Source organism: Nothoprocta perdicaria, unplaced genomic scaffold (genome assembly GCF_003342845.1).
Source record: "Nothoprocta perdicaria isolate Ctin4 unplaced genomic scaffold, notPer1 scaffold_207, whole genome shotgun sequence".
Classification (NCBI taxonomy): domain Eukaryota; kingdom Metazoa; phylum Chordata; class Aves; order Tinamiformes; family Tinamidae; genus Nothoprocta; species Nothoprocta perdicaria.
The window spans coordinates 950,247-976,529 of NW_020455283.1; the positions used below are offsets into that span (position 1 = coordinate 950,247).

At 45.9% G+C, this 26,283-nt stretch overlaps 1 protein-coding gene across 1 annotated transcript in view; it reads right to left on the bottom strand.

Moving 5' to 3' along the window:
* Positions 1–25,948, bottom strand: part of SIM1 (SIM bHLH transcription factor 1) — a 39,205-nt gene extending 13,257 nt beyond the window's left edge. Inside the window, exons 1-8 of the mRNA XM_026038324.1 lie at positions 25,774–25,948; positions 18,336–18,418; positions 17,236–17,325; positions 17,040–17,148; positions 16,847–16,932; positions 15,849–16,048; positions 15,643–15,749; positions 14,746–14,893 (exon numbers count right to left, since the gene is read on the bottom strand). Coding sequence (XP_025894109.1) covers positions 14,746–14,893; positions 15,643–15,749; positions 15,849–16,048; positions 16,847–16,932; positions 17,040–17,148; positions 17,236–17,325; positions 18,336–18,418; positions 25,774–25,948 — 998 coding nt within the window. The remainder of the gene's footprint in view (positions 1–14,745; positions 14,894–15,642; positions 15,750–15,848; positions 16,049–16,846; positions 16,933–17,039; positions 17,149–17,235; positions 17,326–18,335; positions 18,419–25,773) is intronic.
* Positions 25,949–26,283: the final 335 nt, after the last annotated feature.

The window sequence follows — 26,283 nt, forward strand, 5'->3', positions numbered from 1 at the left end:
GGAAGGAAGGAAGGAAGGAAGGAAGGAAGGAAGGAAGGAAGGAAGGAAGGAAGGAAGGAAGGAAGGAAGGAAGGAAGGAAGGAAGGAAGGAAGGAAGAGGGAGGGAGGGAGGGAGGGAGGGAGGGAGAGGAGAGAAAAAAGAAAAAATGATGGAAGGGTACTGTGGTTTCAGTGTCAGATGAAGAAGATGTTCCATCCAGAACTGAAATCGCTTGAGTATATCCATATGTATGGTGAGGCAAAGAACTAGAGGAACTCGGGCTCCTAGTGGTACGCAAACTACAGATGGAAATTCTGTCAACTTCCTGGAGGAATTTATAAAGCTTCCGCCAACCGTGGTGCTGTAATCTCCAGATTCCTGTTCTCAGACACCTGAATCTTCTATTACACAGCCTCAGTGACACAGCAGTACTGGATCTTGTGCTCTACATGTAATTCAGGCAAAGGTGGTGGATACGAGCCCCTTCTGTCAAGGTCCTCACCTTCAGGATCCCACAGGGATCCACATAATCTACATCTATCTACATGAGACTGCTGAGAGAGAGAGTGATATGGCATGTGTTCAATTGCTAACAGTATGTTGCTGACAATCTACTATTTATCTCATTTTCTGATGCAACTATCATCACTATAAAACATCAGAATAACTACAGGAAATTAGCTCTTAAATGAAGAACAGATGGATCAAACTGAATCCAGACAAGACCAAAGTGGTGCTTCTTTGCAAAGGGAAACACATTGAGGACCTCCACCTTTTTATGATGGGAAACAGCCATTCTTTCTTCAGTTGCATGGAAATTCAAGGTCCTCTTTGACTCCTCAAAAAACTTGGATGCATATGCTTTTGGTAGCATATGCTTCCAAGTACATATTATTTCTCCTCTAGCTTGTCCCCTCCCCCCCAGACAAGAATCTGGCCCGTATGGTCAATGTATCAGTCACCTACAGACTAGATCACCATATTTCATGGTAAGTAAAAAGAAATGAGAAGGTGAAGTGCAAATTCTAGTTGCTACAAAATGTTGCTACCCATTTTTTGCTCAGATAAAACTCCTAGGAGCATTTTTACCCTATGACTTTTCCAGCATCCATTATAAACCCAAAATATAGCTTGTGAAATGTAATAGTCACAGTCTGCCTAATTAAATTTCAGGAAGAGATAAAGGCTGATTAACAGATAGACTAGGGGAAAAAATAAATAAATAAACCACACACCTATGAAGGGGCCTCGGAATAGAATTTTTTTTAAGTACACACACAGCAGTTGAGGCTATGGGGAGAACTCTTCATGAAACAGAGAAAATGACAGAGGTGTTGTTGGAAAAAAAGAAAAAAAGTTGAGGAGAGAACGAGTCATTAGTACTAGCAATAATGTTGGGGACGTTGGAATAAGTGACAGGTTCTTAACATACAGTATGGTCCACACAAACTAAAACTGTAGATGTGCTGGGCTCTTTATAGTTGTGTTTGTTGGAGTGATGGGAGGGTGCTTGAGATTACCTTAATCAAAATCTAAAAAGTAAAGTAAGGGCATTACAGAACTAACGGCACAAACCGTTTTGAAGATATTAAGATTCCTTATTTAGAGACAGTTTTGGCCATGGAACAGAAGATAACTTAAGCCCTCAAAAATGCTTTCAAATAGCAAGAGCAGCTGAACAGGATGTATCTAGTGGAAGAAGTAAAATAATGATACCCATTAATGAAGAATAAATACCCAGATTCAACCCAAAAAGACTAAGAAGGACAGACTCAAGAATAATTATTCTTATATATTTATGATCACAAGCAACATAAGCAGCAATATCCAATTAAAAAAAAAAAAAAAAGAAAAAAACAATGTCTAGCCCATGGAAAATCTTGCAAAAGATATAAGGAAAACTACTGCAACATTCCAAAAGGAAGAATAAGCTGCATATGGAGTGTGTACATATACACGGATCCAAAGAAGAGACAGATATTTATCATGCATCTTGTTGCATCGAAAGACACTAAATTTAGACACCTTAAAGAAGACTCACAGAAATTTGATTTTTATGCATGGAGTGGTGTCAATAGATTAGCAATCTATTGCCATGCAAAACACCAATATATTATGGGTAACAGAACTTACTCTTATTCTCAAATCTCTGAATAGATAGGTTGAACAATATGCAATTATCATATTGCCACTGGAAATCAGAAAATAATAGATAAAAAGCATCAAATGGACATCTAGTGCTGACAAACATAGGATAATCTATGCCTAAATCAATCATTACACATAATAAGGTAATTATTAATGTAGTACAAGCTGAATACAAAAGCTTTAGGTGATCTAAATGCAACAAATTCCTACATCATAAGTGCAATCATTGATACAACTAACAAAAATTGGAAAGCATTGCTCCATGCAAAAGAAAGCAAGGTGTAATTTTCATTTGTTGAGCTATTATTTCTATTGAACTAGTAATATATATCCATCATTTCCCCCAGTTTTACATTAAAAAAAAAAAAAAAGAGAGTTCTCAATGCTTTCTGTTTTTATTTTGAATAATGATTGAAATCTTATTGTGATCAGATTTTCTGCCACTCTACACAAACTAATGAATTAAAATTATGAGATTAAACTGAAGGTGTTACTGTGATTTGTGTTCAGCCTGCTTCACCGGGTTCCTTCAATTTAGTTTAAAATCAGCCATGAAGGTGGTAAAAGTCTGACACTTCCTCATGCATGTCAGACCACAAGGCTGCAATATATCATTCCTCTGCTTTTAAACAATGCCTGCAACTTTAACATGTCCACACTCCAGCTCATGCAATGCTAACAGAGCTCCATTCAGCAAATGAATGAAAAGAGAACAGATTCTGGCTGTTTGTCATCTTCATGACTTTCTAAATCAGCAGATGGTACAACAAAACAGACAGTTTCCTCATCTGCTGTGTCCTCTGTTCGTGTACAATATGTCTCAGAAATGTTTACAGAGGCCTCAGCCTGCTCACGAGATGTGTCAGGAGGAGCACATGCAATTCCCTAGCACCTTCCAGAACTGGTCACAGCGAGGAGGTTTCCCTTAGCCTGTGTGCTAGAAGTTAAATGTCAGCACACCAGCTTGGAGTGTAGATAGATAGATAGATAGATAGATAGATAGATAGATAGATAGATAGATAGATAATAAAGTTAAACTACTTGTTATGAAACTGCACTTGACACCCTGTTGTGTGGCCTCAGGGCCACTGTGTCTGTTTTTCAATCAGTAGATGGGATGATGATAGTGATCCTCTTTCTGAAAATTTATTCACTGGTAAGTCCCATACAGCCTGACCAGCTACTCACAAAAATAATTGGAAAGGCTCTCCAGAAAGTGCTTGTCTATCCTTAACACTCTCAATGTTAATCAATGCATCTATTTGGAGAACTATGAGAGCTGTATGTTGGATCTCCTTGCTGAGTTCTGGGCACCTATTAATCCCCATAAATAATATAAGCAACAGTAGCTGTTTACATCTTGTTGAGTCAAAGTTTACAACTCCTCCAACTATGAGATTCATATACATGGCATCATGTTTCTGAATTTGCTTTTAAAACCCAAACCAGAAAACTTAATTAAATGATTTGATACATTCAGAAAAGTGAAGCATGAAGTTTCCTATACAGATCATTTATCATAAATGCCTGAGGAGGTTTTCTAACAGCTACTGTCAGAGCAATTTTATATATTCCCTTATTGGCTTCTTGTCTGAACCTGCAGTTATTTAACTGTCAGTTGGAGTTAAATAAAACATTTTGGCCTCTAGATAGTCATAGAGCAACAGAGTTTTCAGCAGTCTCAAGGTGTGGGTCTGTCATTCCCAACCACATGTCTAACCATCTCTGGAGACCTATGGTTCCATGTATTTGCCTTTAGTTGCTGGATTTGCTTGACTACAATGTGCAATAGGGAATTATTATTCTTTGTAAATAAAATGCCTAAGATATCCTCAACTATGTATGTAAGGATAATGATCATCTTTAGTTACATTTAAAATTGAGAAAAAAAAATGTTTTAAAGAATCTAAATAAACATGATGATCTGAGTTGAATCCTATACCATACATTTATACTGAGAATATTTTATTTCAAATGTAAGGTGCCTTGAAAGAAAACTGGCTAGAAGTCATGTCTGGTAAAAGGTCAGAGATTGCCAAGCCTTTACAAAGCAACGTATTTGACAGTAGTTCATAAATGCTTGTGTATATTAGAAAATGTCTGAAAAAGAAGAAATTTGGATTAAACGGAGATAGCCTGAAATGTTTATTATTATTGTTATTATCATCATCACCATCATCCAGAGGATTCTAACATGTATTAGGAAAGCCAAAGAAGACTAGTGCAATTTTTTATCTGAGGTCAAGCTTAACCTTGCAGAAGAACTCCATAGCTCAAATCCATAGGGATAGCCATGATTAAAATATTGTATTGATTTCTTTGTAATCATTTAGGGGGTTTCACTATGTTACATTTGTACACATATTTACAATAAAATTTCTGAATAAAGGTGCAATAAATAAGACATTTGAAAGTCCTTAAAACTACCCCTTTGCAACCATTCCATGAAATACAATCTCAGCTCAGTGCACCTGCATATATATGTACAGAGTACCCCTTTTAAAATTAATGCCGCACAAACATAAGTTTACAGACATTCACACAAGACTATTTCCACTCCACAGAAAGCCTCACTGACAACAGTGCAGCAGGCTACTGTCATATAGGGTTGACTCTTCTCTCTCATTCTTCTTAACACTGTCATATGTTACAAAAATATTATCTTGAATACCACAGACACTTAATTTTAAGACACTGATCTAGTGGCCTGGTGATTAGGAATGGTTATTCCACAGATTATTGTCACAATCGGCAACCAGTGGGACTCTTTTGTGTAGGGCCTAATTTAGCTCAGCACTTACCACTTCCCAGAATCCCTACCTTAATCTAACCAAAAAAAGAAGAGTGACACTTTCTCATAGGAACACTTATTTACAAGGAGCATCTTTGTCCATCTCTCCTATTAAGCTTGTTCTAAAAGGGGACAATCTCCCACTATCAATGCATATGGTAGCTAATGTTGCTAAGCTATATCTCAGCTGCAGCCCCTAGCTGCACTTCTATCACAAATAATTAGAAATATATTTCCAAAAACCAGTAGTCATGTCATTGTCGATGCACAACATGTTTTGTATTATTTCAGAATCTCTGTGTATTAAACCTAAATGTTTTTAACTATGTCCTATACCATTTATCCTTGATTAAATCTCTTGTAGATAGTTAATCATTAATGATTTCTTTACAGTTGCTGTGTAAACAGTTCATTCATGCCTATGACATATCAAATTTCACTGATGTGTTCTTTAATTGGATTCATTTATTTCTAATCTTCTTAAGCCTTCACTACTGTAATACTTGACTAACACTACATTAAACTCACTTATTTAAACTGCTAAAATAAATTTGAGATATATGAATATATATCTCAAAATGAATAAAAATACTTGATTGAACACATGTAATACTCCTGTTATTGTGTACCTGTCCAAGCAGAAATTATTAGAAGTAACACACTAGATAGACAGATAGATTTTATGCTTGAACAAAAATACTTAAGAGCAGTTGCTTCTGACTTTTTGGCAGATTTCTAAATTCCAGAATTCCCAGTGCGCATTCAGGTATGTAACAAGGAGCACCAAAAGGAACTCCCTAACGATGTTAGCTGTTTCTGCTTTAAAATCCAGGCATTCCTGTAGGGATGGGAGTCTCAACTCTGTCCTTTCATTGCAAGTAAAAGGGCTGATGGCTAAGCAGGTTTAGGGAAGGTTGTTAATGTTATTTGACAATGCTCCTCGCAGCAGCTCATAATTAGCACATACATGATTCACGTACCAATGATAAACACCAGTTTATGGAAGTCTCCAGGGTGGCTGGATGGGTAGCAAAGCAAATTTAAAGTTTTTCAATAAGCAAATAAAAATATTTAATAAAAAGATCATAGCATCTATCTATCACCTGCCTGTGCTGAATATATCTATCATCTGATTCGTATCTTAACCCACTTGGTCCTTGCTTCAAATAGGACAAGCAGGGACTTCGACTGGCTTTAGCCAACCTATTATCAATACTTCTCATACACATTTTTCAGGGGTTTCTGAATGTCTAGATGTGTCTTTGGCCAGGCTGCTTGATGTCCTCTTAAAAAGGACCACAGAACACATGCAGATCAACTCTACTGCCAACATACAGTTGCAGCTAGACTAACACTACAGCAATCTGCAGCTGAACTAACCATACACTTGGCTTGGGTTTGTGCACTAAGTCTATCACATGAGACTCACTCTGGCTTGAGGGGCAGGTCTATGGCAGCAACTCCAGTGTACTCCACCTGTGCAAACAGTGCTAGGCATCTTCTCTCCTGTTGTTGCCTTGAATTCACTAGGCATCATCATGGAAGCCCAAATCACGCATTTCCATGTAAAGTCACACAGGCTGTAGTCACACAGATACGCAGCTCTCTTTCCATGAAACCCTCTTCATGGTTTTCATAACCTAAATAGCACTAAGAATGCTGGGTTTCTTGCAGAAGATAAGACTTTTTCTTTAACTCTCCTGCTCCTCTTTAGGACCAAGAAAGTATTTTGGCTAAAACTGTTTATCAGTTTGGCTGCAAAGGGGAAGAGACTATCAAGATCTCTTTCCCCAGATTCAGCCCTCATTTGAGCCCTGGAACATGCCTCATGAAGGAGGCATTAAGGGTTATTATTTTGCTCTGTATATAAAACGATCTTTGGAAACAGCAAGAGAAAAACAGTGTGCAAAGTCTTTGGGTGGGTTTCTGTTAACTGAGTTAACAGAAGTTATTTATAATAATAATAATATAACTGTATAACATATTCAGTTCTGTCCGCCGGAGTCAGGAGCAGAGAGAGTTCTCTACAGCCACAAGCCACCAGACTGCTTGTGAGCAGACTGCCCTCAGGGCAGGCTGTGCGTATATGCGTCCTAACCAAAAGCACAGATGCAAGAATGTGGAATATTGGATGATTTTAAAGACCTTGACTCTAGGTTACGTCAAAATATCCACACAATGCTAGGGGATATAGCCAAGCTTTAGTTAACCAGGCATTTGAGTTTCCATAGCTGCATTGAAACTTCAGCAGATAATAGCTGTTATTTTCAACATTGCTGCCCCCAAGATTTATACACAGTGGTTTGTATCTGAAAAACTACGGCTGTTCTTTATTAGGCCCCAATTCAACACAGTAACAAACATGTCCTTCAAGCCATCTCTGTTTGGCAAAGCCAAGGAATATTCTTATTTCTAAGCGTGTGCCTAAGGGTTTTTTATTTCAAAACTAAGTTCACTAGGATATAATCATGCACTGAAAGTTACGTCTAAGCACTTTTAGAGCCAGCCATGTGCTCAAGTGCTTTGGTAAATCGGGACTTCTGTGGTTTAATTGCTCTAAGTGGATGATAACAAAAGGCAACAACGGGAATAAATCGTATAACTGTGTTTAAGATCATGTGATTAACTCCAGACTTGAGCCATCACAAGCCTTCAGACGGGTCAGATTCTATACCCTTGTTCACACGGAGCATTGCCTGCCTCCATAAATAGTGTCATCAAAGTGAATGGGGCTGCCTCTGAAGTAACCTATTGAGTATGAACATGTGTGCTGGAGCCTGGCCCACACTATAAAGTACAAAAGAGAGGTGAGGGAAGGAGAATTAGATTTTAAACAGATACTTGCCACTGTTGAATGGACAAAGAAGATTTATTTGTTAACACTTAATATAGGCCATGTCTAAGTGCCACATTTGTACATGTATGGATAAGAACTAGAAACAACACCATAACACAGAGGAAATGGCTGACTTCAGAAAGGAGCAGCTTAGTGACTTATTACACCTGTTGTATGCAAAGTGACTCATGATAGTCACAATAGAACAACATCGGATTCATGGAAGGACAAAGATGCACCACAGAGCAAAGAGCAAGCATGCAACACATTAAGGAAACAGAAGCAGCACGAGTAAAAGTGTAAGCCTGCCTAAGGAACAGACTGTTGCTCTCAGGAGAGCAGGAGCCAGTGCAGCAGGCAGTTTTGCACAGAATATCGAAAGGGTGATGGTGTGGAGGAGGATACTTCGGGAGCAGTTCAACTACTCAGCTTGCCTTTTCTTTGCAGTGCATAATACAACCCACAGACAAGCTGTAAATGTACTGTGACAAAATTAGGTAAAAAGAAAAGCAGTGCTTGGTAAAAACAGATAAAAAGGCAACCTTGCTTGTCTTCAGCTCTCTGAACTGCCACAGAATAAGGAATGGTAACCCGTAACTCCATGGTCTCTTCTTCTCTGCCATGTAGGGGACCACTGGTACTGATCCCACAGCGGGACTTAAGCATCCAGCTGCTATAATGAGTTTCACAAGCCTTATTTTTGCCATTGAAAGCACTGAAGGGCAAAATAAGGGTAAAGCTCTAACTACCCCTCTAGGAGGAACAGCTGTACATAATCCAGCGCCTCCACGTAAAGGGAAGTCTGTGGCAGTTTACCCTAAACTATAAACCATGGCATTTTAGCGTGTTTGGAGTCCCCGTGGTGGACCTTGTGACTTCCATCAGTGGAACGAGGCAGACAGCTGGAGACAGTAATTGCTTCCCCCATTGCAGCTAAATCAGCTGTAGAACATGGCTCAACCCCAGACAGTCATTTTACAAGATCCGTAACTCAGTGTTTGGAAAGAGCGACTTTCCAAAGCCCAGTAACAGCCAGCACGCGGAATGGGAAAATGATGAAGTGGAAAACATTTCAAGTCACATTTGTTTCTTGGAATACAGACACTTATCTGCAATCCTGAATTTCATGCTATGCAAGACATCAGTATGCATACATTTAAACTAATGACTGGGTATTTCTGTGGATCTGAGTTGCAGTCCTTTAATCCTTACTCTAGCAAATAAAACTTTCTTCATATGAGCAATGGTTGTAGACTCTGGCCAACAGTTTTAATGTCTTGGCCATTATAGTCACCTGGTTTAAATACAAGCATAGAAATTTGGAGTGAATTAAAGAAAATGGTAGCTAAGAAGGTCTCCACATGAACAAAGAAGAACTAGAGAAGCGTATTGTGGACATCTGGAAGGTCCTGTCTCCTATTTGCAAGAAATATATAAACAATGTTGCGAGGAGAAACATCTGTAAGAAAAGCTAGTGGTGAAAAAAACAGAATACTGCACTGAGCAGTTCAAGAGGAATCCTTTTATACTTTTTTTTTTTCTTTGAGGCACATGCTTCAAAAGTGTTGTGATTGATTAAAATGATTCCATTATATATTTGCATTGGTAATAAAATCATGGAAATGATGAAAGTCTTTCCAGTCTTAGGGAAAATACACTTTTAGTAGTAGATGGAATGGAAAACGTGGGACACAGGCCTGTGCACAGCTAAGTGACAGAGCTCCCAGTTAATATAAGTATGAAGGAAAAGCAGCAGTACAAATGCTTTTTTCTATAATTTCTAATTACTTAAATGAAAATATGTCTAATTGAAGTCTAATCAAAGTCTGATTTCAACTGTTAAAGATAGACAACTAAGTTTACTCATATAAGTAGCTCCATTAATAATATGAGTAAGGTATGCCGAATTACTTCTGAATATAGTAACTTACTCAGTGTATTCACTAACCTACATATTCCATCCACACAGGGAGATACAAGGGAAGATACAAGGGAACATGCAGCTACCTCCAGCTGAGGAGAGGGCTCCAGAGCTGCTCCACATAGATCCATTTGAGAGAAACGCTTACAAAAGATGGGCCTGCACGTATGGAAGTCTAGTTTGGTCTTCTGCTCACTAGGAAGAAAAAGAGGTGGGACCTGATCTCCCACAGACAGACCAGAAAGGGGCCATTTATAAAGATCTCTTGGAAAGATTACATTATGTCTGTCGGAAGATCTGGGATAAACCTTGTTTCCATCCAACACAATTTCCCCTACAGCCTCCACATTATGACAGTGGGAGAATAGGTTCACAGTCTGATGCATCACACAAGGTGATATCACATTGGTTATTTAGTTATTTGAAATCTCATAGCACACGAGGCTGTAAATAGTAATAAAGATGAAGTGTGCAGATATGATTAATGGTTAATTTACTCTAAATTACATTTACTACATCATTAAGCTAAACATTTGTCAATATGGCAGTTATTTATGAAACAATCTTTCAAGCAAATTGCATATTTCAATTTGTATTTCTAAGTGGCTGGTTATATAATACAGTGTGAAGATGGCAACTGGAACTATGCTATATCATCACAACAGAGATTAGTCACAATTAAGTATTTAATCCACTTCGTATGTATTTATGATGGCTATTACTACTCTTTTAAATGATAAAAAGCCTATAACTTTCTCTGACAGCAAGTTACTGTAATATTTGCTCATGCTCAGAAAGTCAAAGGATGTGCACTTTTCATTACCTATTTGTTTAAAGGGAGATTGTTTGCAATCTAAATATAAAGGCAAGTTCATCAGTGGCGTTTCTAATAATTGACTCATGCTTGAGTCTCTTTATGTGATAAACATGAACAGCTAATAATCAATAATATGGCAACAGTGTGTACAGAACAAACAAGAACGGGGAAAAAAAAGCGTCTGTACTCACAAATGCCAAGCAAAATACAAAAGAAGAGCAAATCCATGTGCTTTAAAGTTACAACGCTTAAAGGCCATTTGTAATAATTTTTGACATCCTGCCATTACACAAAAAATAACCTCGCAAAACACCCTTGCCACCATACCCTATTTAGCTCCGTATTTATACTTACTAAAAACATTTGTTCTCAGTCCTGGAATTTGTCCTCTCAAAGTTCAAGATTTATGGGTGATAGAAATGGCCCCCTTTATATATGTGTATGCCTGTGTGTGCACATGCACATGTACACACACATACATTTTAAAGTATACCTTTATATATATATATACACATACTACATTAAGTATGTATATGTGCATATATATAAATACATATTCTCTTTGGAGTGGATTTTTCTTTCTGCATAAACTGTGCCTCATTCTTTCCATTTTTTTCTCTTCTAGAGAAAAGGGTACAGGCTTGTGGCATCTGAGAGCCAAGGTGCCCGAGCTGCTCCTGCTCAGCCCGGGTGGGCACTGTGCCACACTCTGTACCTCTCCTTTCCGAAACCCCAGAGCTCACTCCAGTTCCTCCAAAGAGCAAGGAAAAGGCCCTCAGAACCACAAACAAACTGAAAAGATCTCTGAGACTTTCCCCAAGTGAAGAAGTGCTTTGCACTCTCAAAAAACTGTGCAGTATTTTCCAAACATCTCATTATTTTCACCCATCTCATTCATCTCATTCCCTATTTCCAAAGGAACCTTTAGCAAAGGACACCCAACCTTTCAGGATCCACCGTTCTTAATTATTTCAACCATTGCGCCTCTGGTTTGCACCACTGTTGCGTGCTGTCTGCGAGTGGACAGACTGACATACAGGAGGGGCTCCACTGGACACTTCACAGAACAAGAAGTGCCCGTCCTTGCTTTCTGTAACCCATTTTTTCCTAGCTCAGTTTATGACAGGACTAGATGGTAACTGGCAAACCTGCCTCTCTGCCAAGAACTGCATCTGCGCCAGTGGCTCCTCCATCGATCAGGCACTGCGTGAAGCACGGAGGGAGCCCGCAGTGCACACTCACACATCTCAGCTGCTCCTAGTTTGCTAGAATAACCCAGTGTCATCCTCAAGGAACTTCAGCAGTTGCAGGATTTATATTGGCATAAAGTATATTAAACATTTGTAAACTTTGAGTACTCCAGAACCTTTATTTGGCTTTCCTGGAGGGGAACCTTACTCCTAGCCGAGGCAAACATCAAGTCCTCACAGCCTCTCCTTTTCTCCTATGTTTTTGTCACCTACCCTCCCCTCCCTGCTCTGCCATGAAAGTCATTAGCCTTCTGTCAGCATAAGGAGCTCAACATTCCTCCCAGCGCTGTCCTAAAGGGAACCTTTCACTTGCAATAGCTTCCCTCCCTGCAAGGTTATCCATGCGGGATGCTGGCTAGATCTCGCTTTTAAAAGCCAGCCATTTATCGGCATGCCAAATCCCCAACACAGCAGAGCCTGATCTCTCAGCTCTGTTTTCTGAATGGTAGGCTTAGAAGTAGGTTAAAATATAATAATGATAATAATAAGGAGGCCGCAGAGGTTGTGCTCGGCCCCTGGGCTTGGCACAATTGCAGCTCGCGGCAGCAGGACAAGGTGTCTCACTCTGCAGTGCACTAGCAAGGAGAGTCGCGCTGGATCAGACCTCAAGTACCTAAATTCAGTTTTAGGGTGGTCGTGGTGCCCCCCGTCGCTGCATTTCAGCCTCCCGCAGCAGCAGGAACAGAGCACGCAGCATTCGCTGCCAGCGGCCTCTCCCCGCCGGGCTCCCCGCGCCGGTGCCGTTAGCAGAGGGCACAAGGGGAGGGCAGGACAGGACCGCCCCGCAAGGCGACCCGCTCCTCCGGGGAGAGCGAGGGCAGCGCGACCGGGGCAGCCGGGCGGGAGCCGCCCTGAGCACAAGCGCCTTCTGAGAGGCCGCCTCGGAGCGCAGGAAGCAGCAGCTCCCAGCGGGGGCCGAGCGGGAGAGAGACAGCAGCGCTGGGACAGCCGCGCTGCTCCTGCCCGCGCTGCTCCTGCCCGCGCTGCTCCTGCCCGCGCTGCTCCTGCCCGGCCGCCGCTCCCCGCGCCTGGGGACCCCCGCGGTGGCCCGGGAGCCTCGGCCGCCCCTGCCTGGCGCCGCCACCCGCCGCATCCCCAGCCATGGGGCCACGCGCACGAGCCGCCCCCCAGGGATTTGCCAGCCGGCTCCAGCGGGAGCCGCTCTCCTGCGCGGAGCTTTTCCCCGGGAGCTCCCTCCGGGGCATCCCGGCAGGCAGAGCCTCCCACGCCTCCGGCCCCAAGCTGGCCCGTCGCGGGGCTTCGTTCCCAGCACACTCATTTGAAGTGGCCTTTCGTGGTTATCGCTCCCGCCCTGGGGAATTAAAGCGGGGGAGAAGTGACTGCTAATCTCAAACACTCATAGGTTCATAGGGTTAGGGGAAAAAAAAAAAGAAACAAACAAACAAAAACAAACAAAAAACCCAGAATTTCTCAGAATTTCTATTTCTGAGGAAAAGTGCTCTGTCGGGCTCGTCGCTTTGGGATTCAGAGCTGTGATCCCCTGGCTGCCTGGCTGACTACTCCCTGGCTGACTACCCCGTCATTGCAGTTCCTTGCTCACCTTGGGCAAGTGCTGGCACTTATCCGAGAGCAGCAAAACCGAGCAATACGGAGAGGGACGCATAGAGTAAGCAGGCACGTGCGCGCTACCTGGAATACAGGCGATGCGTGTGTTCCTCCCCTAATTCCTACCCGCTTTTTTTTTTTTTTTTTTCTATTTTTCCTTAAGACAAAAAGAATGGATTTTCTTTGCAAGGGAACCAGAGTTCACACGGGAGCTCCGCTCGAAGAGCTCACCTAAGAGCAGCCTGGGTACTGACCCCAGGGCGCCCTGCCCACTGGTTCGCCTCACTGCGAACCACGCAGTGAGGAGGCCCCTGCCCCGGCGCCGCTGCCTCCGCCGCGAGCCCTGAGCCCACCCAGCTGCTGCGGAGAGCCTCCCCCGGGCCCAGGCGCTGCCCCGAGGAGCGGCCCCGGGGAGCGGCCCCGAGGAGCGTCCGGCCCCAGCGCCGGGGAAGGGCCGCGAAAGTCGCGGCTCTGACGGTGCTAATGAAGTGTCACCGCCGCTACGCCCAGGGGAAAGGCTGGTAGTCACAGCAACAAATACTTAGAACGGTCTGGCCGAGCTCGCCCTGCCTCGCTAGGCCTGTTTGCGGTACAGGAGCACAGCCAGAAGGCAACCTAGCAAGCTGGAAATACAAATGGGATTCATGAAGATGTACAGTATCACACAGTGTCTGCGCCCTCACTCTCATTTGTTTCTTTAATATGAGGGGTTTTTTTTTTTCGTTTTTCTTTTTTCTTTTTCTTTTTTTTTTTTTTTTTTAAGTTTGGTTGACCCTTCTGGTCACCAACTTTCTTTGTGGTTCACTGTAAGGATCGCTCTCCAAGAACAAAAAAGAAATCTCTGAGCTTTGATAGAGACTAGAGACTCTGGATGAAATTAAGAACTTCAAACCCCAGATTTTTGAAAAGAAAAACAGATGTCCTGTTTGTTGAGTATAAATAACTCCTTACGTGGAAACCTTTTTTTTCTCCATTTTTTTTATGCTGCATTAAATTTTATTTAATACTGGGTGCATTTAAACTGAAAAAAAAAGTAGAAGTTGAGAGGGAGGAGGGGAGGCAGTGAAGTATGTGGGTGACAAACTTCTAAATCTTCCCCCTACCCCTCCCCGCTCTGGCGAAAGAGAAGGAAAGCGGCAGACGGGAAGCCCTTCATCTAGATGAAAGTGCTCAATGTGTTTCCGAGCAGACCTGGTGAGCGGGAGCTCGCCCTGGTCAGCACGGCAGCGAGCGGCCCCGCAGCCCCGCGCGGCGCGGGGCGAGGAAGGAGAGAGGCGAGGGATGATGAGGGGTGCGGGACAAGGCGGGATGAGGGACGATGGGGGATGATGAGGGACGAGCTCAGCGGGGCTCCCAGACAGGTGGCGGCCGCTCCGAGGAGGCTCCGCGACCCCCCTCCCCATCCCACAACCGCAGGCCGGGGGGGCTGCACTTACGTGAGGACGTAGTTGACGCTGACGATGCAGTGGGGCCGCGAGGAGCGGCTGTTGTGCACGATGGTGGCGTAGCTCTGCACCCACACCCAGCCGCCGTGCTTGGCCAGGAAGCGGTAGTACTTGGTGGTCACTTGCCCCTTCACCAGCACTGCGGGCACAGAGCGGGGCAGAGCCTCAGCCGGGGGGGCAGCTCTCGAGGACCTCTCTAACCTTCCTCCCCCCCGGGGCAACGAACACGGGATGCGACACTCCCAGGCAGTCATTTTTTAAAAGGAATATTCGGGGGATTAGTGAAATACGGGGAATACACTGCAGAGGGGTTTCATCTCCCCGCGCCTATCCGACATATCGTCATCAGATTTAATTCTGCAAATCTGGCTTTGGGTTTTATTTCTCCTCGTTACATTCTCTGTAAGGAAGCTTACCGGAAATTAATATCCTTTTTTTATTCATCTATTCGTGTATTAATGTCATCGTGATATCAAAGTAGAATAAAGAGCAGCTCTCTCAATTGGGCTCGTTATTGTGGTCAAAATTAGCTACACAGGTAAGATTTGTGAGAGATGCTCAAAACAGGGCAAAAGGTTTTGAATTTTCCTGGGATGGCCTTTTATTGGAGCATGAAAAAGTGATTTTTTTTTTTCTGAAGTGAACAGAATGCCTGAAGTTTGTGCAGGAGAGCTCTTGTTCCTCAACTGGGAGCTGAGGAGGGAAAAGAGGGAGGGAAATCCTTATCCTGGTGCCGAGTCCCCTTCCTCCAGCTGGGCGCGCAGTCTCTAGTGACTCGTTTCGTTAAAGGCCGCTGGAGGTTTTGCCTTCCCCCCCCTCCCCCGTTTGCACCTGAAGGCCAAGCCTAACCAAGCCGAGGCGCCGCTGGGGAGGGGGACAGCTCCTTACGCAGGTGATGGGCGCATCGCAGGTGGAAGGTGTCGCAGCCGTGCACGTGGTGGTAAAGGGTCTTCTCTATGAGGTCCTGCGGCTCATAGCCCGTGAGCTCGGCCACCCTGTGAGACACAAGCAGCGGACACAAGCGGTGAGGGAGAGGAGCAGGGGAGGAGGAGGAAGGAAGGGCCAGGGGAGATTGAAAGCAACTCCAGCTCTACCTGGAATCTAAGAATATAAGCTTCATATCCAGGCTGGCCCGGAACATGAACATATTGCTGTGGAGCTTGATTTCCGTGACGGCGCTGGGCGGCAGCGAGTGGCCCACGGCGACCAAGCCGACGTTTTGGTAGCAGCCGTCGAAGGGGGACATGTCCAGGCTGTACTGGCGGATCTTCAGGTACCCGCTGCAGTGGATGACCTGCCGGTGGGGCACACGAAAGCTCAGGGCCGCCCTGGCCCGGGGAAGGCTCTGCTGCAAGCAGGGGGACCCGGGACAGGCAGTCTAGATGTGTGTGCCCTGGAATTGCGAGACCCCTGCGAGCAACCACTGTCCCTGGGATTTCTCTATTTTCTTTTTTTTTCTTTTTTCTTTTTTTTTCTTTTAAATGAAAGTTAAGCACTGATCTAAGCATCCATTAAAGTCGTGGAGGTCCCCTCCCCTCCTCTTTTTTTTTTTTTTTTTTTCTTCTTTTTTTCCCCTCCATCGACTTAAGTGGTTTCTGGACCACCTCCTCACTGCGCTTCCATTATCCTACTTGGGAGGATGGGCGCGGAAGAGCCCAGCAGGGTACAACAGCACGGAGAGCCATACGTGCGTGTGAGGGAGGGTTTCCACGTGAGCGCGTGTCACATGTTATATTAGCAGGGCAGATTCAAGGGCGGAATGCCTCTCTGGAGGCAGAGAGGTGTGTCGCCTAAATGCACCTTGCACGCGAGTGCTGTGGGTTAGGTATGGTGCCTATATGACACAGCACCTCTGCTATGCACCTCCCACCTCACCTCGGCATCCCGTATTTCTTCCCTGCGTTAGTTCAGCGGGTGTTTTCCCTGATGTGCATCGTAGCACAGCATCTCCGATGGTTACCGGGACATGGGGATATATAAGCACAGCTCGCTGTCTTTGTGCGGCTGGCGGGAGCACCTAGCGGCTTCCCCGGGCACCCCGTGGCGCAAAAACAAAGCAAAAATAAACGCAAACTGAGCGCGGGGGACGCACCTTGTAGCCGCCGCACGTGAGGCCCGCGTTCCTCTTGGCCAGGACGCACTTCATGCGCAGGAAGAAGGAGCGCTCGATCTCGTACTCTGCGGGGCAGGGGCAGAGGGGGCGCTGAGCGGGGCGCGCTGCCCCCCGCGGCCGCGCAGACCGCGCCGGGAGGCGGCCCGGGCCCGGGGGCTGAGCTCCTTCTTACCCTGCACGAAGTGCGAGTGGTAGGGCTGGTGGGCCGTGAGCACGGCCGTCATCTCGTCGTGGTCAGCCGGGTGGATGTACTCGTAAATGCTGTTACCGGTCAGCTCTACCTGCAACACCGAGAGGAGGGGGAGGAAGAGGAGGAGCAGGGGGGCACCTCGGAGCCCGCCCGATGTCCCCTGCCAACCCCGACGTACCTGCGACAAACCCAGGTGCACCGAGGCCGTCTCCGAGATGTACATGATCTTGCCGTCCGGAGCCACGACGAATATGAAGCCGTCCAAGGTCTGCAGGAAAAGCGTGGAGAGGACGGGGGAAAATTCCTCGCGTGTATCCACGAGCTACCTGTCTTTTCGGGGCTTTATTTTAGCGGTGGTGTCTGTTGTGGCTAATCAAAAAGTTGGAAGGAAAACGAGCAAGTCCTAAAAGGAAACTCTCCAAAACTCCTACGGTTTCCCTGCTCCTCAGAGGGACCCAGCTCAAAAGGTCCCGGCGATGCCAAGTGCCTGGGAAGCGCCTAAGGGCAGCATCTCCAGAGCTCCCGCACCCTCTGCGGTCAATTATGTCCGTATGAGAAGTGCCGAGCACTCCTGCCCCGTTCCAGATGCCAGCAGGGCTTTTAACTCCCGAATATTTGCTAAGGAGACTTGGCGCGAGCAAAGGCGATCTAAAACTCTCCGCAGTGTAAATAAAGGTCTGGAAGAGACCAGACTATTTATTAGGCATGGTTCGGGAGATGCTAATGGGGCGAGGGAAAAATTGGCTGCAGTCTGCTAAAGGCCACACCGGTCTGCCAGAAATGCGTGATTGCGATAAGGGCTAACATTCCCTCATCTTTCAGATAGTGGAGAGTTCTCTCATCTCCTGCTTTTTTATTATTATTTATTTATTTTTATTATTATTGTTTTTGCTTATTTGTGTGACGATTCAACACACTTCTCCAAGAAGTAGCACCTTGCTGGGACGTGTCACCCCAGTCTGGAGTTCGGGGAAAAGCAGCCCTCTCTTCCCTAGGGACAGCAGGAGGACTGGGATGAAGGGCTCACTCCAGAGCCAGTGGATACAGAGGGACCAGATATCAGGACTACGGTCCTGATAAACTCCTCTTCATTCTGCCACGATGTCTCGTATTTCTGGTGTACATGTCCCCGTTCCCCCCTCCTTTTTTTTTTTTTTTTTTTTTTAAACTAAACACGTGACCAGTTAAAAATTAGCCCAGGTGGCAATTAAAAGCGCAGAAGAGGGAAGGATTTCCTTAATCATTAATACCGAATAGCTGCCGTTTCCAGACCAGTACCTGCAAAAGATGCGATCCCAGTTCCCGTCCAACGTTATCCAACGGGCTGGTTCGACTGGAATGGCCCCAGGCTTCTCCAAGTCCTGTTCAGTTAAGACACGTGAAAAATAGCGTGAGGAGACGAAAAACTGAGTCGCCCTGCCCTGCTGAGGAAGAGCTTCCTTCTCAATTTTCCACGCGTATTCTCCTTACGTTTACATATAGATATGTACACATACATATAAGCTTTGCTGCCGCCTTGTCCCGCACGAGTGTCGGGCAGGGAAGAAGTTTCTGCCTCCAAGCAGCCCGCCCGGCCTCCAGAAAACGGAGTCTCCCCGGCCTTGCCTAATGTTGCAGAGGCCGCTGGCTTTCCCGCATGCAAAGTGGGGGGGAATGGAAGCCAGATGGAAATGGCTCTGCCGGGGTAGAGCTGTTTGTGGGCGATGCCTTTTGATACTGTTGTCGCTGAGATAATTCAAGCGGGGCGGTTAGAACCTCTCTATGCCCGCGCCGTTAATGAGGCGTAACCCGCCACGCACGGACACTAGGATTAAGTAAAAGGCGGAGGAGGGGGAATAAAAATCCCGATCGACTCCGGAGCGCGAAGGGGAGTCTGTGACGTTCCCCTCCACCTCCTCCTAGCGGGGGCTCGACGGAGGCAGGACCCCGTTTCCCAGGAATTTTGGGGTAAACGGGTGAGGTGGCAGGGGCAGAGCTTTCCCGTTAGTTTCTTCCTGCCAATTAACGGTCCCCTAGGGATTTTTATCCCTTTTCCACAGGCTTCTCCTGGCCCTATCTTCTCCCCCTCCAAAGCAGTGGGTGCGGAGGATCCGCGACAAGCTACGACCTCCTCCCCCGGCCAGCCGAAAATCCAGGCAAATCTCCCACAGCTCCCGGGGAAAACAGCCCCATGTACTCGGCTTTGGCTTGAGCATCGCGGAGCTGCTCTGCGGGGGAGCCAGATCTCCAAGGGCCGATATTTTGGTGCCCCCCACCCGGAGGGATCCCGGAGCGCCAGATCTGAGAGTCGAGGGCTGCTCATTGGGGTTGCTGATTAATCTAAGTTTACGGGTCTAATTATTCGTCTTCCAGAAGGGAAAATAACCGGAGCGCCGCGGGTTAATGAACAGCTCGCCGGCATTACATGTTAACCTCTTGCAGGCGCGCGGGTTTTCACGGAGCACTGAGCTCCCCTTCATGCTGCAGGTGGAAACGTCGCGCTGCTCCGTCCGGCTCTTCATGTTTGCTAATTAAGCGCTTTCCCTTGTCTACCTGGGCCGGCTTTTCGGAACCCTCTCGCATGAGACAATTCCTTGGTTTTTCACATACGTTGCCCTGCTTTCAAGACGGAGACTGTTTTTATTCGTTGCCAAGACCGACCTTTCCCTAATCTATGGATTCTCCCGATGCCCTTTAAATACTTCTTTGCATATTTTTTAAAGTGATACCATAAAAGCTCCCATTATTATTCCTTTTTGTTATTTTTTCCTCTTCTTTAGCTTTAACATCTCTTTTACAGAGGGGGCCAAACTGCTTTTTTTTTTTTTTTTTTTTTTTTTTTGCACTTGACCTACCGCAGAAAATTCGGCAAATCCTTTGACTGTCTGTTTAAAACAAAACAGGGAAATCAAACTCTCCCTTTTGCTTCAGGATTAGGCTGGAAACAAGATCTAAAGATTCCCTTGCAATTTGGAGAACCAACAGAATAATAGGTTTGGAACAGAAGCAAGCAGCCCTGTGAGAGGAAGAATAACTAAATCGTTTTTAGGCAAAGGATTTTCCCAGCTAAAGTGGCCGGAGACAAAGCAAAACAGCGTCGATTTTGGAAGATTTCCAAGAAATGCCACGTTAACCTTCGCAAAGAAAATTGGCTTCCCTCGCTGAGTCCCCTCCCCCAGCAAAGTCTGCTTTATCATATTTACATAAGTAGCCTTAGCAGGGATGTATCTATTAGGGATCTAAGGAGCTGGGGAGCTCACGTTTCAGTCGGAAATAGAGGCGAAGTTTTCCTGTTGCTTAAGACCCGGCGCGTTGTGGAACCATTTCCATTTAAATACCCCCGGCCCCCGGATTACCTCAATGGACCGGCTGCGCGGGCTTTGTAATTTCCCGAAAATGAGATTTCGATTTATAAAACAAGAAACCAATTAGTAACCAAATGAGGCGAAGTAGATCCACTAAAATTGACCTAATCCCACAGGCATCATTTAGGCCAGTTCTTGGCGAATGAGTGATGAGCCACCGTGCAGCATAAGCTCAGGGCATCATCCAGCTGTGTTATTGCGAGCAGCAAAAATAAATTGCTCGAGCTTTTCTTTCGGGGTGAATTTTATGCTCTTGACAAAAGAAAGATTAAAGGCTCGTATGTAACAATCTCCTCCACTCGAGAATATTTCTTTCCTAAGAAGACAGACAATTTGGGCCATAAGAAACTGTCCACCTTTAGGAGGAAAATAATAATAATAATAATAATAATAATAATAATAATAATAATAATAATAATAATAATAATAATAATAATATGAGGAATTAAAAGCAAAAGATGGGTATTTTAGGTGGGTTGTGACTCGTTTGCCAGCAAAAATCCATCTCTCAGAGGGGTGCTCTGAGCAGTACCTACCCTGCCGGTGCTGACTCAGCTCTTATTCCAACACCCCCTAATGGAAAAATCCCGGGGCTCACAGGTTTTGCGAGGGCTAAAGCCCGTAGCAAGCGGCTTGGTGGCCGGTGACTTCGCGCTAAACGACGGGTTTTCGGCCGCGCCTCCCTCAAGCCACGGGCTGTCCGGTTCCTCCTGCCGCCCTAAGCCGTGTCCAAGAGCCGGGGGGCTCTGGTCTGGCGCTGCCCTCCCCGGGGCTCTGATGCGAGCCCAGGGCCAGCAGCCAACGGAGGCAGCGGCGGGACAACCCGTCCCGTGAGGGCAGGAAGGGGCGCCTGGATCCCGTCTAGATTTGATCTCGGCCAAGGGGGAGGAGGGCGCAGGAAAAAGGGGCTCCGGGAGCTCCTTGGACGCGGCTTTCCCGGCGGCAGTTGCTCCCTCCAGAGGCCCCTTGGCGGGGAGGGCCCCAGGAGGCCGCCCCTCGCCGCGGCCTCGCACGGCAGGGCCAGGGCCGGGCGGCGGCGGAGCCGGCAGGAGGCTTCTCCCTGGCCTGGCTGAGCCCCCTCAGCGGGATGAGGCTAAACGGACGCCACGAACCGCTCAACCAACCGCTCCGCCTCCCGCCGGCAGCGCCGGCGCTAGTGTACCGGGCAGCCGTTAACGGTCACTTCCCTAGCGGCGACTTCACTAACGGTAACTTCACTAACGATAACTTCATTAACGGTGACTTCACTAATAGTGACTTCCCTAACGTTAACTTCATTAACGATAACTTAAGTAATGATAACTTCAAAAACGGTAACTTCACTAAGGGTGGCTTCACTAACGGTGACTTCACTAACGGTTAGTTAAAGTCTCGACCAAACGAGGCTTCCGTGCAGAAGCGGCTCGTGACGGATGGGTAAGATAAACGGGGAAAGGAAAAAGAAAAAGAAAAAGAAAAAGAAAAAGAAAAAAAAAAAAAAAAAAAAAAAAAAAAAAAGACGGAAAAGGCAACGCCGACACAAACGCTGCTCCGCTCCAAACGGCCGCGGATGCCGTTGGGGAGGTTTGGCGGAGATTTATTATCTCGGTAAATCACACGTAGTCATCTGAAGCACAGAGAAGTCAGCATCCCACTCTCTTTATGAAATAGGAATTAAGGAGGGAGGGAGTCCCCTTGGCTAAACAAACATCCCCGTCGAGAAAACAGCGGCAGAAACAGTGCCGAGGGTGACTCGAGATAGCAGGAAACGTTAACGTTTTGACACAAACGAGATACCGAAATGGCGCTCCGAAACGCAAAGAAACGGAACCATGCCCCAACTATAAATAAATAGATAACTAAATGAAAAGAAGAAACAATGAAAAAAAAATCCTCAAATACCAACTGCTTATTCTTTTCTGTGCAAAAATGCAAATTCAAATTTCTCCCTGTTCTGAAGAAAGGAGATGTGTTTGCAGCAACAGACTTGTGAAAATGCGCAATTCCTATGCAAGCTGGAAAAGTACCTCGGACATTAAAAACGGTCGCATATTACTAAGGAAGAGGATGTTTCTAAAGAAAATAGGGTTTTCTCCACTCCTCTGTGTTTTTTGACATATAGATCTACTTTTTTCCCCCCGACTCTCCTGCTAAGAGTTTAGTTCTGCACTTCACATTTTAAGTCCACATCAAAACCGGAATTAAACACGGGGAAGCAGCGTGGAGAGTAAACTGCAGCTTAAATGAGAAAAACTTCTGTAAGAAAATAAACACTGAAACCCAATGCTCAATCATTTCCCTCAGCAGCAAGAAAAACAGCATTAAATCACCTATCCACGTGGGAAATGGATTTTTTTCCTGCTAGTCTCTTACCCCTTTAAAATAAAACAAGATTAAGAGTTTTTATATTGCAATGTTAACCATCGCGATTCGACGAGAGTTGATTTAAACAGAGCCCCTGCTTTTGTCCTGAAAAATAAAATAAAATAAAAAAAAAAAAAAAAAAAAAAAAAAAAGCTGTATGGAAACTCTGCCTGGAGCAGGGTAGAAATCGCAAACGATCCTTTCCCCAGCAATCCAAGAAGGAAAGCACCCTTAAATATCCCCAAATAAGAAATCCTGCGTTGCTTCTCCAGTTGTGTTTTCTGGTCTTTGATTTTTGGCTTCCTCCACGTCGATACTGGCGCGCAGGGAGCCACCCCGCTGGCTACAACGACCGAGGCTCCCTCGGAAGCAAAATCGTCTCAGTCGTTCGCGGGCCCGATGTCTTTTGCTCGGGCTGCATTAGACAACGTTAGCCGCCTAATGTTAATTTGCGTTTTTCGGATTGGATATATTCTAAGAACTTTTTTTGCTTGCTTTTTTTTTTTTTTTTTTTTTTTAATAATTTTGTATTCCCTACCACACTGCTGAATTCTTTAGGAAGTTCTGGTTAAGATGATAGTAATAGTAATAGTAATAAGTATAGTTCTCCGCCATTTAGCTGCTCTGCAGTTTTCTCCGAAGACGACTGAGCACCCAAAGTGCCAAATGCCTCTTGAGGTCCCTTGTCCTGAGCGAGGGGACAGTTTTAGCTCTGGGGGGACGCAAGCTGCCCGCGGCGCTGATTCCATGTCATGCGTGGATATGTGTATGTGTGCATGTTGACAAGACACGGGAGCCTTCTCGCTTTTGACGTTTTTAGTCTGCTGGAGATGCAGCAAAGTGAACAGAATGAACAAACCGAGCGTTTTCAGAGCGCGTGAGAATTACATGGCAAATTACACGAGGGAAGATACTCCGCGAGCAAAATCTCCTGTGACCTTCTGCTGTAAGACTGGCAGCACGGAAGCCCACCTATATTCGCATATAAAAATAAGTACGTAAAACACAGTAACGGTCCGCAGAGAGACGCCCACGCTGCCCACGCAGGGCGGCTCGGGGCAACTCGCTCGTGGCCGGGGCCAAGGGAGCCTCGCCCGCGCGCGGCCCCGGAGCCTCCTCGGGGCCAACCCGCGCGCCAGGCAGAACAGTCGAACCGGCCCGTGCGCGGATCCCGCCCCGCCGAGAGGCTCCTGCGCGGGGCGCGCAGCTTCTCTCTGCCCGAACCCCGGCTCCGGGACCGGCAGCGGCCCTCGCGGGACAGAGACCGGCGCCTTCCCCCGCCACCCTCCCAGGCCACCAGCTCGACCCCTTTTTATTTATTTGTTTATTTTTAATGGTCCTCGGCCCGGAAGGTAAAGCAATAGGAACGCGCGCTGATAGAGTTCTAATCATTATTATAAACATTATTATCATTATTATCATTGTTATTATTCCAGATTTCAGATGTTGCAGCTTTGTTTGTTTGTTTGTTTGTTTGTTTGTTTTTGTGGCCGCAAGCAACTCGGAGGGACGGGATATTTTTAAGGACACCGGCGCGAGCTGCACTAGGTTGAACTTACTACCAGAGGTTTTTAGATACATTACTCGTTCATATACAAACATATATGTTCATATATATATTTATATATGTATATCTATATATACGTATATCTATATATTTATATATGTGTATCGATATATATTTATATGTGTACACACAAACACATACTTACTTTTATATATACATATATATATACAGATACAGTAGATACAGAACACGGGGCAGGGGCTAACTGCTTCGGCCCACATGACTGCAAGAATACACGTTTACCTTCCAAAAGCAGAATTAATGCTAAAGCTTTTCAGGCTGGTTCAAATAAAATAGAGAAATGAGTAAAATAAAATAAAAGAAGAAAAAAAAAAGTTGTAAAGCCTCTCTTTCTTTGTAAGACACGGAGAGACAGATGGATAGACAAACAGACTGACAGATTCGGGACAAAGCTGGAACAAATATAGGAGCCCGTGGACTACAGCAGCTCCACGCAGGAATACGCGCAGTCAAATGTATTTTTAAGAAATACGGACACTTACATGCATTTCTAAGGAATACAGGCACTTAAACGAAAGAAGCAACGAATGTTGCTCTTAGGTCCGAGGAAACCCCTCGGTGCTTTGTCTGTCATGCAGTTGACCTAAATAAAACATTCGCGAACTGCATGTTTTCTTCCCCTTCAAACTATTTTTCCTACTCCTTGAAAAAGCAACAGGCTGAGGACAGGGGCGAACTTCCCTCCGAGCTCCCTAGCTCCGCCGCCGCTTGTTTTTCTTGGCGGCCGATCCCGAAGCCCCGGGACGGTCTCGCTTTAAATCTCCAGGCTACTTAAACCCGAGGCAGCCCCGAAATAGACGGGGACGCTTAAGCCCCATCTCCAGCAGCGGCACCGCCGCCCCCCGCCCCGGGCACGCAGCGTTGCCACCGTTGGCTGCCAGAGGAGTCTAAAACTCCCGTTGAAAGTTTCCCGGGTGGATTAACGGCCTCCAAGGTTGATTTGGGCGATGCGAGGCTGCGCGCGGTACCTGCTCAGCGCACCTCTAGCTCCGTGCTCCAACTGAGGCTTTAGGACTTTGCATAGGCTTATGTAAATATTTACCCATATATTAACTCTCCCCCTCCCCATAGTGTAGCTGCAACTATGGCTGAATCGCCCCCTCTTTTGCCGTGCACGTGCTTCGTGCACGGGGGATGCAGCTCTCAGATTGGGGGGAAAAAAAAAAAGAAAAAAAAAAAAAAAAAAAAAAAAAAAAAAAAAAAGGGGAGATAAAAAAAAAAAAAAAAAAAAAAAAAAAAAAAAAAAAAGAAAAGGAAATAGGTGTTTGCTTTAATGGAATGCGCTCTGTGCCTCCAAGTGTTGGCCAAAGCCCTGCAAGTCCCCAGGCAAACCCGCCGTTGGCGAGGAACTGAAAGCGTTTTCGGGGAGGGGGTGACCGCGCGGAGCCCCGCGCCCGAGCGCGGCCCCGGAGCGCGGGCAGGAGCCGCCGTTGCCACCTACCTTCGGGGAAAACCACCCGCATTTTGAGGTAGCTGGTGGTGAGTCTGATTATGGATGCCTTGTCCAGCTGCGAGGTGATGGCCGAGGGCAAGGGCAGCAATTTAGCCAGTTCGTAAAATTCACTGTTTTCTTTCTCCCGCCTAGTCCGGGCAGCATTTTTGGACTTCTCTTTCATCGTGTTTTTTATCCCCTTCCTTCCTACAGTTTAAGCTCCACAGATTCATCCAAAGGTGGCAGGGAAACTTTCAGCCGCACTTCATCTCCCCGCGGCATCAGGCGGCGTTTGCGAGAGCAGCCATTACTCGTTCGTTAAAAAAAAAATAGCAACAATAATAATAAAAATCGAAGCAAGTTTCGGCGACCAGAGAGACGTTCACAGGGGGTGTTTTCTGGCGGGGGGAACAGCAGGAGTCAGTCGGGCGGGCGCGGCGCGTGTCCAGCGCGGCTCGGCGGCCGCGGGGAGGCGGCGGCGCCCGAGGCCCCGCGGGCGAAGGGGCGCGCGGCGCTGCC